We start from the raw sequence: 14,641 nt of genomic DNA on the forward strand, positions 1-14,641 counted from the left end.
GAAACATTTACTGTAGAATTATGTTTCTAGCCACACCAGCTCAGGGTAATTGGGAGAGCAAACAAGATTAATAGTGACAACATGATGTCTGCAGTTGGGCCTTAGCATGGCCTCTACACCCAACAAGGACAAGAGCGGTGTTTCCTGGGAGGTTGGCTAAAGTGATTGAAAAGAAGTATTACACTATTTTGCTCCCCCACTGCTCAAAAGGGTTCAAGGACCGATGAGTACCCACTCACCTCCACTCTTGTCTGGCCCAGAACATCCCCTGGCTACAAGTTTCCTGACTCCAAGTCCCCTGGCCACAGGGTTCCCACCAAGGGATACAGTGGACCTGGAGCAGGCAGCATAATATCTTAGCATCGGCACAGGCGAAAATAAAATCTTTGCCATTAACATTGCATCCAGCACCTTCTGACAAAAAGGAGGAATACAGACCAAAAATCAAAATCCATAGCCCCCCAACAGACTGAACAGATGCTCCCTTCCTGGCCAAAGGGAATGGATTTGGGCAGGAGTCCCCCAAACACTTCTAAGCAATGTAAGAGTCAAAACCAAAAGCCAAAATAGGTTACACATCAAGAAAAAAACAACAGCATAGAATTAAGCTATACTGGAAGAAAACACTGCTCCCACAGACCTCTAAGACTAAACATTTTAGCATCAGGCCACAACGGCAGTCATAGTTGAAGCAGAAAAACTCACAGGAGCTGACAAAAAAAGCTAAAAGAGTTAAAATGAATCCGAAAAGCTTTCAAAAGAGTAGATTACAGGATTAAAAAGCAAAATTTCTGGTAATTTAGCAAATCAACATTTTAAGAAAATTGAGTTTTAACATGTAGACCATTCTTTTATTTATTTATTTATTTATTTATGAGACGGAGTCTTGCTCTTTCGCCAGGCTGGAGTGCAGTGGTGCGATCTCTGCTCACTGCAACCTTCGCCTCCCAGGTTCAAGCGATTCTCCTGTCTCAGCCTCCCGCAGCTGGGACTACAGGCATGCACCACCATGCCCAGCTAATTTTTGTATTTTTAGTAGAAACAGGGTTTCACCATGTTGGCCATGGCCAGGGTGGTCTCGATCTCTTGACCTAGTGATTCACCCGCCTTGGCCTCCCAAAGTGCTGGGATTACAGGGGTGAGTCACTGCACCCGGCTAGACTGTTCTTTAGCAAGTGTATTATAAACAATTTCCTTCTAATTATGACAAGTTTAATCATACACAAATTTTCTTTTATAAAGTCTCCTTTATGAACCTTGTCATGACATAACACAGACCCTCTACAACATGCTTGAATTTTCTGACTTGTCTGATACGGTTTAGCTCTGTGTCCCCACCCAAATCTCATGTTGAGTTGTAATCCCCACATGTTAGAGGAGGGGCCAGATGGGAGGTGATTGAATCGTGGGGATGGAATTTCCCCTTGCTGTTCTTGTGATAGTGAATGACTTCTTACGAGATGTAGTTTAAAAGTGTGTAGTGCTTCCCCCTTCACTCTCTTCCTCCTGCACGGCAATGTAAAGCAGGTACTTACCTCCCCTTTGCCCTTAAGTTTCCTGAGGCCTCCCCAACCATGCTTCCTGTTCAGCCCGAGAAATGGTGAGTCAATTAAAAATTAAACCTCTTTTCTGCATAAAATACCCAGTCTCAAGTAGTTCTTTATAGCAGTGTGAGAACAGACTAATACAGAAAATTGGTACCAGAGAAGTAGGGCATTGTTAAAAAGATACTTGAAAATATGGAAGTGACTTTGGAACTGGGTAATGGGCAGGGTTGGACAGTTTGGAGGGCTCAGAAGACGACAGGAAGATAACAGAAAGTTTGGAATTTCCTAGAGACTTGTTGAATGGTTTTGACCAGAATACTGATAGTGATATGGACAGTGAAATTCAGGCTGAGGTGGTTTCAGATGGAGATGAGGAACTCATTGGGAATTTGAACAGAGGTGACTCTTCCTGTGATTTAGCAAAGAGACTGGTGGTGTTGTGCCTCTGCTTTAAGGATCTGTGGAACTTTGAACTTGAGAGAGATGATTTAAGGTATCTGGCAGAAGAAATTTCTAAGCAATAAAGTATTCAGGATGTGGCCTGGTTACTTCTAAAAGCCTGTGTTCATTTGCATAAACAAAGAAATGGCCTAAAACTGGAACTTATGTTTAAAAGGGAAGCAGAGCATAGAAATTCGGAAAATTTGCAGCCTGACTATGTGGTAGAAAAGAAAAACCCATTTACTGGGGAGGGATTCAAGCCTGCAGAAATTTGCATAAGTAAAGAGGAGCCAAATGTTAATAGCCCAGAAAGTGGGGGAAATGCCTTTAGGGCGTTTCAGACACCTTCATGGCAGCCCTTCCCATCACAGGCCAGGAGGCCTAAGAGGGAAAAACGGTTGCGTGGGCCAGGCCCAGTGTCCTGCTGCTCTGTGCAGCCTCAGGACATGGCACCCTGCATCCCAGCTGCTCCAGCTTCAGCTGTGGTTGAAAGGGGCATAGGTACAGATCAGGCCATTACTTCAAAGGGTGCAATCCCCAAGCCTTTGCAGCTTCCATGTGGTATTGGTTCTATGAGTGCAAAAAGGGCAAGAATTGAGGTTTGGAAACTTCTTAGATTTCAGAGGATGTGTGGAAACGTCTGGATGTCCAGGCAAAAGTCTGCTGCAGGAACAGAGCCCTCATGGAGAACCTCTACTAGGGCAGTGCAGAGGGGAAACATGGGGTGGGAACCCCCAACCCCCAGCATCCCAAATGGGGCTCTGCCTAGTGGAGCTGTGAGAAGAGGGCCACCATCCTCCAGACCCCAGAATGTTAGATCCACCAACAGCTTGCACTGTGCACCTGGAAAAGTTGCAGGCAGTCAACACCAGCTCCTGAAAGCAGTTATGGGGGCTACCCTGTAGAACCACAGGGGTGGAGCTGCCCAGGGTCTTGGTAATGAATGAGTTCTCACGTGATATGATTGTTTAAAAGTGTGTTGCACTTCCCCCTTCATTCTCTTCCTCCTGTGCCACCATGTGTAGAAGGTACTTGCTTCCCCTTCACACTTCCACCATGATTATAAGTTTCCTGAGGCCTCCTCAACTGTGTTTCCTGTACAGCCTGCAGAACTGTGAGTCAGTTAAACCTTTTTTTTTTTTCATAAATCACCCAATCTCAGGCAGTTCTTTATAGCAGTGTGAGAATGGACTAATACATTGTCCTATATTACCTCTTTCTTGAATAACCAGACATTTTACTTTAGGACAAGAATTTACTATGCAAGATTTCTCCCTCATATAAAATTACTCTTTTTTTATATCCTTCTTTGCAAAACAGAGAGAAAACATTTCTATCCATAACATTCTTTATGTCTCTCTTTTCTACTTAATGGTTTCCTCATATTTTGAACTTCCCTTTTAATAACTTCCAAATTAAACAAAAAATGTTTTCCCAATAAAAAATACATTTCTTTAGCACATTTTATGTAAACCTAGCAAGAAATCCTGAACTGCCTACCAGACATTAGAATTTTATAGATGAGGACCATTTTATCATTTTTAGATTTTATACCATACAATAAGCTCAATCCTATTCTATTCTATTCTATTCTATTCTATTCTATTCTATTCTATTCTATTCTATTCTATTCTCATGCCATTTAAAACATTTTAAAGCCTATGAACATAAATAATTTGCCTAGGAAAGGGTTGCCAAAGGGGAGACCTCAGAGGCCCTGACTTGCTGGAGAACCTACCTGGTAGTGGAGACACTGAGAAAAAAGGTAGCCACTTGTCAGCTGCTGTAGGTGTCTGTCCATTTGAGGTCAGAAGCCTGTGAACTCCCAATTCCTTTGACCAAGAGGGACAGTTACAAGCAAAGCAGTTATAAGATAGCTCCCAAGAAGGGGCTTGCAACTGGCTATTAGGAAAATAATACTTTTAACTTTAGGACACAAAAGGTCAAGACTAATATTCTCCTAGGGAGAGGGGCTATAACCCACAGTCCTAAAGGGAATGTTAATGCCAGAAACCCCAGAGCATCTGGGGTGCAGTCTAGAATACCAATGCTGAAAACCCAGAGTGCCTGCATTTCAGCCAATGAGGGTCCCCTCACTAATGCCGAAAAACCTGGTGTGCCCCGGGTGCAACCAGCAGTGTCCCACAATCAAGTTGAGGTCACAGAGTGTGACTCTCATGTCCCACAGTCAACACACTGGGGGAACCTCTCACAACTAAGTGTCCCACCTTAAACAGTTGCCCACATACAGTTAACAGAAAGTTAAAAGCAAACAATAAGAGTGCATACATTTTAGGATTGAAAATGGAATGACTGGTGGAATAATAAAATAGAAGGGCGAGAACCAGTGGAAGAAGTGCTTAGGATATGTTTCAGGGCACACTAATGATGGGGGCTTTTAACTGACCACTTAGCCAAAGGTTTTTGTTCCCTAGCTTATCTGATATTATGGGGGGTGGTAGAGGGGACACACCCATCCACGGAAGCCAAAATGTGACCAGTCTTCCCCATGGGACTTGGGCGAAGGTCCCTCCAGGTTCCCTCATCTAGAGTGGGCTCAGCTGCTGCAGTGGGAGGAGCTTGCACAGGGACTGGTGACCTACTGGTCTGCCTGTCAGAGCAGTGGGTCCTATATGAGGCAGTGGCACTATGGCCACTTTCTCATCTGCTCAGCTGTGCTGTCTGCCAGGAAAAATGGTGGCTCTCAAAAGAGCCTTTGATTAGTGTTAGAGCTCAGGCATTACAGCTCTGCTTAGTTACCTCTCTGCTCATCTCACACACTGCCATCTCTCGCTGTCTTGTTAACTGCTGTCTCTTGTCCCTTGCTGTTTTCTCACTGCTTCTCTGACTGCCATCTCTCATTGGCTCTTGCCAATCACCTTCTCTCCATCTCTGCTGTTGCATCATCTTGCCTCTCTTCCTCTCACCACCATCTCTGCTTTCTTCATCCCTTCGTGGTTACCAGATGTTTCAGGACAGAGAAGCCCCCAGCTTAGCCCAGGAGGGTTCTTGGCTTCACCTAGGAAAGAATTCAAGGGCGAGCTGGTAGTGTTAAACAGCAACTTTTATTGAAGTGGCTTTATACAGCAGCAGCAGAGGTACTGCTCCTTGTAGAACAGGGCTACCCGGCAGGGTGCCTAGAGTAGCAGCTCAGAGGCAGTTCTGCATATTTATACCCGCTTTTAATTATATGCAAATTTAAGGGGTGGTTTATGCAGAAATTTCTAGGAAAATGGTGGTAACTTCCAGGTTGCTGGATCCTTGTCATGGAAAGGAGTGGTAACTTCTAGGTGTTGCCATGGCAATGCTAAATTGACAAGGCATGCTGGTGGGCGTGTCTTATGGAAACTGCTCCTGGCCTGTTTTATCTAGTCATCCATATGGTTCAGTGTCTGAGCCCTGCCTGGGGAATCAATCAAGTCCTGTCTCCTTCCTTATATTCAAACTAGATTTTTGTTATCTAATTGAAAAAGTTAAATTAGTAGTAATACTAGCTCTTTTATCTTTTTCTGCCATGTGTTGTTTTAAATAGCTATAGACTTCATTTAATAAATCAACTTGTTCTGTAAAGCACTCTAAGATGGAAGTTGGGTGGGGACCAAATTGCTGTCTTCCAAAAGGGGGTTTGGAAATGACTCTACTTCCTTTGAAGAAAAAAAGAAATAGTCCCAGAAGTTGTGAATATTTCATGTTAGTGCTCAAAAGTATGCTCTTATATAGCAAATAAATGAGACTTATATTGTTTACCAGAGTTTGCTATCTAATAGATTTTGTACACTTCTCAAGATAGTGTTAATGAATACATCAAAACTTTGTTTTAGACATGATTCAATAATGGAATAAATGTCTGTGTATTCATTATTCAGTTTAAGAGGGAAAAAAGTCACAAGATTGTGTGCCCTTCCCCAATATTCCTTCTCTTGTCTTCAGATATAATCACTATCTTGAATTTAGTGGTTTTTTGTTTAGTTTTAGAGTTTTTCAATAAGTATAAACAATAAATATTATATGGCATAGTTTAATATAAATGATGTTCTTGCCATAAGTAACATTTTATTCAACATTGTTTTTGAGATTCGTTCATTGTTTCCACTGCTCTGTTTATAGTGACTACTACAGTTTATCTGTTCCTCATTTAATGGATGTTTAGGTTATTATTTTTGGTATTAAAAGCAATGCTCTAATGAACATTCTTATCATATCTTTTGGACACGTGAGTGTTTTCACTTAGATTTATACATGGGGTGTATTTAGGGATTATGCACATCTTAATATTGTTAAATTTTAAAACTTTTAGCAGTCTGATAGATTTCTCTTGGCTCAACAGACATTTCACACGTCGCCACAGACTATCACACTTTAAACTCCATTAGATTTGTATAATTTATCTCAGCATGCCCCAACCCCCAGGCCGCAGACCAGCACCAGTCCATGGCCTATTAGGAAACAGGCTGCACGACAGGTGGTGAGTGGTGGGTAAGCAAGCATTATCGCCTGAATTCTGCCTCCTGTCATATCAGTGGTGGTGTTAGAATCTTATAGGAGTGTGAACTCTATTGTGAACTGCACATGTGAGGGATCTAGGTTGTGCATTCCTTATGAGAATCTAATGCCTTATGATCTAAGGTGGAACAGTTTCATCCCAAAATTATCTCCCTACCCCGTCCATGGGAAAATGGTTTTCCATGAAACTAGCCACTGGTTTCAGAAAGATTGTAGACCACTGATTTATATGATATCTCAGGCTTTCATTTGGATTCCATGATTATTACTGAATTGTATATCTTTTTGTGGATTTATTGATTTTATTCTTTGCTTCCCACCCACCCCATCCCCTTATTTGATTTGTTGATACTCTTTATACTTGATAATAGTTTGTTGACTGAATGTATTGCAGATACTGCTCTCAGTGTGTGACTTATTCTTCCGTGTCATTTATGGTTAGCCTAGCCAAATGTATCAGCTTTTAAAAATGATATATGCATTCTGCATCTTGTTAACATGATTTATAAAGATTTTTAAATTTTCTTCTAAAATGTAAAGTCTTGTTTTTTCACATTTAGATTTTTTAATGCGCCTTAAAATTTTTGTGTACACAGTGTTTCTTTTTAAGGATTTTGTGGAAATAAAACATCTAAAATTATCTAGATTCCTTTAATGGATGTATTATCTTAACTTATATTTTAAGGTGGATGCATGGCAAGTATACAATTTATTCATTTGTATAGACTATGTATGAGTAATTGTAATTATTTTTTTTAACGACCTATGCTTATATCACTAACAAGTGAAGGAACACATCCTAAATAGAATGTTTTAATTATCTCAAGAGAAATTCAACCTTTCAGTAAACCAAAACTTTTCTTTTTACCTTTTTTATTTTTTCAAAATATAATCATTCATTATAAATTGGAACTTTAATTTGACAGAAACATTTGTATTTATTTCTAAAATTTATTTGTATTATTTGAAAGTTGAAGTCTTCTTATTTTTTGGTGTTTCTTTCAGAGCTCTGATTATACAAAACCAGGAGACATTGACCCTACATCTGTAACAAGTCCCAAAGATCCGGAAGATATACCAACATTTGATGAATGGAAGAAGAAAGTTATGGAAGTAGAAAAAGAAAAAAGTAAGGAAGTATTTGAGTTCTTTAAACATTTTCTTTTTTTTTTTTAAGTTTATGGTGTAGTTTTAATATGCTTTCTTTTTTTGATTGGTAAAACAAAATAAAACTTACTTTTGAAAACTTTAAAGGTGAAACTTACCAAGTTGCTGTTGATCCATCCATATATCATGTACCTGTATATAATTACATACAGTTCTAGTTTTAATTGAAATCCATTCTTGTAAATTATTAAGCGAGCATAAAATAAGGCATAGCAGTGATTTCCATCACAGTTAATACAAGGAAAATTGAGGCATGGAAGCTATTTTAAAATTCATGTGGAACTCAAAAAGAACTTGCATAAAATCCTTGAGTTTAAAATATTCTTTAACTTACCAAAAGGTGTTTTACATATGGTGTTTCAAGAACATACCTAAAGAAAAGCTTGCTTATGTTATGAGGGAGAGGAGGGTGACTAAAATTATAGTTAATTTATTCCCTGTGTGATGGGTTGTTAGGTGCAGCACACCACCGTGGCACATGTTTACCTATGTAACAAACCTGCACGTCTTGCGTGTGTACCCCAGAGTGTAAAAAAATAATAATAATTTTAAAAATACATCCTTAATAGATGTTTATAATAGATGTAAATACAGAAAGCTTTGATTCTCATGGACAAGCTTCATTTTGTGTTATATTACTTAGACATAAATTAATGTAGAATTTTGTAGTTAATTTGTTTCTGGGGGATATTTTAAAGCTGTTGAGGTGGAGCACTGATTTTTTGTGAATTTTTAAAATATTCTCTCAAGTGTTAAAACCTATTCTTTTCTAGAAGACAGCTTATTGCTTTTGAGATCAGTGTTGCTAGAGGTATTTTCAGTCATAATCAAATATATGTATATTTATAATAAGGTTTGTCTGCAGGTCAGTCAATGCATCCAACTTCTAATGGAGGTTCACATGCCACCAAAAAGGTCCAGAAAAATCGGAATAATTATGCCTCAGTAGAATGCGGTGCCAAAATTCTAGCAGCTAATCCAGAAGCCAAGGTAGGTACTTAAGTATAAAATTTTATATATATAGGAAATTAACAACTTTTAAAAATATAGGCATTTGTTTACTGGGAACTATATTTTAATGTGAGATATTTTCCTTATTCCCTAACAAAAGCAGAATATGCTTTTCAAAACATTATCTTGTATGAATTCTTATTTATATTCACTGATATATTTTACCCTGCATTTTTTAACTTTTAAAAACCGTATGAAATTTTAAAAAGGAAATAACTAAAATATTATTTTTTTCTTTAAAGTAACAGACATTGAATTTTAAATGTACTGTCGTAACACTAATTTAATGCTGTAGGCATGAATGGTGAATCTTAGCTACTTTTATGCTTTTTTCCCAAGTGAGTGTTTTAAAGTCTTAGGTGTACTTAAGATCTAAAAATACAGAAGTCCTAGAAAACTTTAAAGTTAAAATAAATACTTACTTCATTATTCCTAAAGTAATTTGTTTCCTTTCCTCTTTTTAAAATAGAGCACATCTGCTATTCTTATAGAAAATATGGATCTTTATATGTTGAATCCTTGCAGCACTAAAATTTGGTGAGTAATAGACAGTTTTAAGGAGTACATTCTGCGTATATATGCATATTATATTAAGCTTTTGCATTAGGGTTAATCATTTAATAAGCATTTATGATTGATTAGTGCTGATACTATGAAAAACTGAGGACAGAATGCCTTCCTTTCCTTTTGAGGAGGTCACAAAAAGAAAAAAGTGACAGACCTGGTTAAGCAATTATGAAATGGTATAAAAAGTACTGTTGAAAGGGTGTTGTTGAAAGAGTGATGATGTGTAACTGGAAGAGGAGATGAGAGAAGGCTTCCTGGAAGAGGTAATTCCTGAGCTGAACCTTGAAGGATTAATAGGAAGTGGCAGATGAATGAGTCAGAAGTATTCAGGAACTATAAGAATAAGGGGGTAATGCTGAAAAGGAGTATGTTTCTTCTGGGTGACTGTTAGGTATTACAAGAAGAAAGGTGCCATGAGAGTAGGGGTGGAACATAAGCCTGGAGCATTCATTTATCTATAAGTAGGCCATTCGGTGCTATGTATACCCAACTTAAACATTTTTGAACTTAAAGACCATGAAGTACAGTATTTGATTTAAGTAAGGAAGTGACATGATCTCACTGGCATTTTAGGAAGGCTTGTCCTCAAAGGGTGGCCTACAGAATGGAATCGTAAGCATGGTTTGGAACCTATTGTCATAACCTGAGTGAGAAATAAGGACTATAATTAAGACATAGGCAAGTTGGATTCAGAGGAGAGGAATATATCTGAAAGAGGTTTATGGCAGTTAAAATTGGCAGCTTTTGGTTGGTATTTGGATGTGAAGAAGAGAGAGGCACCCAGGAAATTTCCTGGAATTTTGGCTTCACTGCTTGGATCTATGATTGTGCCATTAACTAAGTATATAGGAAAAGGAAAAGATATATGGGGGAAATTAATGTGATATACTAACAGTTCTATTAGATTACTTGATTTTATTGCAGAAAGCAGCTGTTTGAAAAAGAACTGAGGAAAACCACCATCGTGTTGATTCACTAGATTGAATGAATTAATGAATTAATAAAATTTTTTTTAACTTAAGGAGGCACTCTTTAAACCTTAAAAATAATGCTTATTCTTTTCTACTCTTGGCTTTCATTTCTTTTGGAAATGTGCACGTTTAGATTCAACTTGAAAATAAATCATACTACTTAAGGGGAGGGGGAGTAAGGGATGGATTTTGAAAACTTAATTTTTCCTTATGCCATTCAATTTGTAAATTGAATTGAAGAAATGATTATTTGAGATAATAATCTAAATATTTTGAGGTTTTTGTTTTTATTTGTAAAAGCCTCTATTGTCAGTGACAAATTTTTATGCTCAAAAATTTTGTATTTCAAGCAAAGCCATGCTGGGATGAAGTCATATGAAGCAGTCATTTTTTTATTATGGTTTGCAGAATGAGTGATCATAGCTACCCATTTGTATTTTAATGTTTCTGCCAGACAGCATGTATGGTATATGTCATATAGGGTGACACATTTCAGTCAACGATGGACTGCATGTATGAAGGTAGTCCCGTAGGTTATAATACCGTATTTTTACTATGCCTTTTCTATGTTTAGACATACAAATACTTAACATTGTGTTACAGTTGCCCACAATATTTAATACAGCAACATGCTCTACAAGTATGTAGCCTAGGAGCAATAGTTGTATAGCCTAGATGTATAAATAAGCTATACCATCTAGGTTTGTGTGAGTACACTCTGTGATTGTGACAAAACACCTACTGATGCATTTCTCAGATGTATCCCTGTTAAGTGACACATGATTATATTTATGTTTGTAGGTATGTATTTATATATTACTTTTTGCACATTTATGTATGTGTCTTTTCATTGTGTGATTCAAGAGCCTCAGAACATCTTTAACTGATTTCACCTGGTTTAAGTAGATTCCACCCCCCCGCCCCAACCCCATCTAAGGGAACAGTAAGACCACACTCTCTAACAATAGCTTTATAAGTCTTAACATCTGAAAGAGTGAATTTGTATACCTCATCCTCTTCAGAAGTGTCTTCACTGTTATTGCCCCATTGTTTTTTCTTTTAAATTTTAGAATTATCTTAAGTGCTATAAAAAATGCTGACATTTCCATTGGAATTTTATCAACTCTGTAGATGAATTTTGGGTTAAGTGACATTTTAGAATACCGAGTCTTCCTATTCTTTCATGTTTTGATTTGATATTTATTGAGTACCTGTTATGCCGCTGATACTAGAAAAACATTTTTTCACAACATAAACTGAGATCTCTGTTGCCATGGCACTTGTATCCTAGAGAGGTGTCAGTCCCTGATCACTAATGAGATTGAGCATATCTTCATGTGTTTGCCATTCAGTTTTTCCTCTCATGTGCAGTCTATCTTTTCCTCTGTTTTCTGTTGATTTATGTGTTTGATTTTTCTTATTGTCTAGTAGAAGTCTAGATAGACTTGGCATTTTGTCTTATAGAATGGGCACAACTTAGTCTATTTTGTAGAACTCTGGATAGGACATTTAAGTTGTGTATGTTACACTTATCTTCCTTCTCTAGTTTATGGACTGTCCTTTTAATTTCTTTATAGTAGCCCCCCCCCCGCCTTTTTTTTTTTTGAAACAGAGTCTCACTCTTTTGCCCAAGCTGGAGTGCAGTGCCATGGTGTCCCAGGAGCGTGCCACCACATCCAGCTAATTTATTTTTTAACTTTTTGCAGAGACAGGGTCTTGCCATGTTGCCCAGGCTAGTCTTGAACACCGAGCTTCAAGCGATCCTTTCACCTCAGCCTCCAAAGCCCTGGTATTACAGATGTGAGTCACTGCACGTGGCTTATAGTGTCCTTTGAGGAAACGAACTATTTTAATTTTCACATAGTTGAATTTATCTATCTTACAATGTTGGGATTTTCTGTTTTTAATGTCAGAGATTTCTCCCTGCCCTGAGGTTATAAAGATATTATTTCGTGTATTTCCTAGAATTTAAAAACTTTGCACTTTATATTAGGTTTTTATTCTCCTGAAATTGTTTATAGTTTTATATTATTTATGGTATACAGGAAGGGTTCATTCCTTCTCCCCATTTTTTCTGTTTAGATAGTTGTTTATTCAGTAGTTTACATGTTCCCCTCTGATTTCGAGTGCAACCTTTATTGTTAAGTTCCCTTATATACATTTTGTTTTTTTGTATTCTCTGTTCTCTTTCATTGGTCAATTTACCATTACCTGCAATGACACCACTTAGCTTTGTAGCTCTTAATATTTGATAAGGCAAGTTTTGTACTTCAGGACTCACTCGGCTATTCTTCTGCTTCTGGTTTTTCTTATAAATGTTAGACTTTTGGCCAGGTGCGGTGGCTCACACTTGTAATCCCAGAACTTTGAGAGGCTGAGGTGGGTGGATCACCTGAGGTCAGGAGTTTGAGACCAGCCTGGCCAACATGACGAAACCCCATCTCTACTAAAAATACAAAAAATTAGCTGGGTGTGGTGGCAGTCACCTGTAATCCCAGCTACTCGGGAGGCTGAGGCAGGAGAATTGCTTGAACTCAGGAGGTGGAGGTTTCAGTGAGTTGAGATTGCGCCATTGCACTCCAGCCTGGGCATCAAGAGTGAAACTCCGTCTAAAAAAAAAAAATCAGTAAAAAAATAAATCTTAGACTTTCCCTTTTGAATTCCTTGAATGTCATATGGGAATTTTGTTTGGAATTTTATTGGATCTTTAAATGACTTTCAGATACTGAGGTTTTTTATCCATAAGCAGGGCATATCTTTCTTTGTTGTCTTTAATGTCTTTCAATAAAGTTATTTTTTTAAAAATTTCCGTGAAAGCATTACATATCTTTGGTTAATTTTCTTCCCGGGCAGCTTTTTAAAAAATTTTGTTTTGTTACTATTGTAAATGATATCTCTTTAAAATTACATTTTGTTGTATACAATTATGCAGTTTTTACATATGGATCTTATATCGGACTACCTTCTTATATTGCCTTATTTTCTAGTAATTAATATGCAGATTCTTCGGTGGTTTCTATGGAGAATTAGACCTTCTCTACCAATTTTTTTTCCATTAAAAAATTTCTGATCCTTTTTATTACATGTTACTTTCGTAATTTTTTTTTGAGACAGAGTCTCGCTCTGTTGCCCAGGCTGGAGTCAGTGGCACAGTCTCAGCTCACTGCAGCTTCCACCCCCTGTGTTTAAGCGATTCTCCTGCCTCAGCCTCCCAAGTAGCTTGGATTACAGGCACCCGCCTCCACGCCTGGCTAATTTTTGCATTTTTAGTAGAGATGGGGTTTCACCATGTTGGCCAGGCTGGTCTTGAACTCCTCACCTCAAGTAGTCTGCCCGCCTCAACCTCCCAAAGTAATGGGATTACAGGCGTGAGCCACTGCACCCAGCCAATACATTTTACTTTTTTAGTCATAACATGCTGGCTAGATAGACCCTTGAGAACTAATAAACATGACTGAGCTTAGGATACAGTCTCTGATGGACAGCTATATGCTCAGCTACATCCTGGGGAAAAATGTGTAGTAGTCAATTAGTGTTTATTGATTTATTCTATGAAATGGTGATAATATCCCTTGCAATTTGGTTGTAAGAATTAAATCAAAGGATGGGTAAAAATCATAAAATATGGTATCTGATCCAGAGTAAGCATTCAGCAGGTGTTAGTTTCCTCTCTTCATGAGCCTTTCTCTGAAACCTGATTTTGTTTTTTAACCATCTCCTGGGACTTAAGTCTGTTGCTCTCCAAGATTAAACACTATCTTAATTATAATGCTTTTGATTTATTTAGCATTTAATTGTCTTTCTATAAATCTCCTTTGATAATTTATCAAAGCAGTGATTAGAGTGTTAGATGTCATGGGTATTTATTTTCCCCCAATGCTGTGCTATATTCAATTTTATGCACATGGAACCATACTTTTAATTTTTTCCTAAGCAGCAGTATTTTTGACATCTTTGCATGTTAATAAATGTAAATCATAGCATCATTTAAAAAAAAAGAGCTTTTTTGAGGTATAGTTGACGTACAGTAAATTGCATGTACAATAAACTACATGTCAAAGTGTATAATTTGGTAAGTTTTGACATTTATGTATCTGAAATCATCACCACCATAAAGATAACAAACATCCATCATTCCCAAAAGTTTCATCATACCTCTTTGTAATTTCTCACAAACTCTCTTCTCCCACAGCAATTACAGATCTGCTTTCTGTTACTGTAAATTAGTTTACAGTCTCTAGATTTTTATGTAAATGAAATAATAGGTTTTAGTACCAGTTTTAATGGCTGCTTAGTATTTCATTGTCTGGATGAACCATAATTTGTTAATTCTTTTTGCTAAATATTTAAGTTGATTTCCTCCCCCCCCCCCCCCGCTCTTATAGACTGGTGTGCTTCAATATAGCAAAATATATATACAAAGGTGGACATCTG

General features: G+C 37.7%; 1 protein-coding gene across 4 annotated transcripts in view; it reads left to right on the forward strand.

Moving 5' to 3' along the window:
* LOC105484417 (SUN domain containing ossification factor) overlaps window positions 1–14,641 on the forward strand; it is an 82,843-nt gene that overhangs the window by 29,342 nt on the left and 38,860 nt on the right. For all 4 annotated transcript variants that reach the window (XR_988916.2, XM_071069564.1, XM_011745967.2 and 1 more), the window contains exons 7-9: window positions 7,497–7,620; window positions 8,524–8,648; window positions 9,139–9,206. Coding sequence is in view for 3 of the 4 variants with exons in the window: in XM_071069564.1 (XP_070925665.1) it covers window positions 7,497–7,620; window positions 8,524–8,648; window positions 9,139–9,206 (317 nt within the window). In the remaining variant the exon portion in view is untranslated. The remainder of the gene's footprint in view (window positions 1–7,496; window positions 7,621–8,523; window positions 8,649–9,138; window positions 9,207–14,641) is intronic.

Source organism: Macaca nemestrina, chromosome 1, assembly GCF_043159975.1.
Source record: "Macaca nemestrina isolate mMacNem1 chromosome 1, mMacNem.hap1, whole genome shotgun sequence".
NCBI lineage: Eukaryota > Metazoa > Chordata > Mammalia > Primates > Cercopithecidae > Macaca > Macaca nemestrina.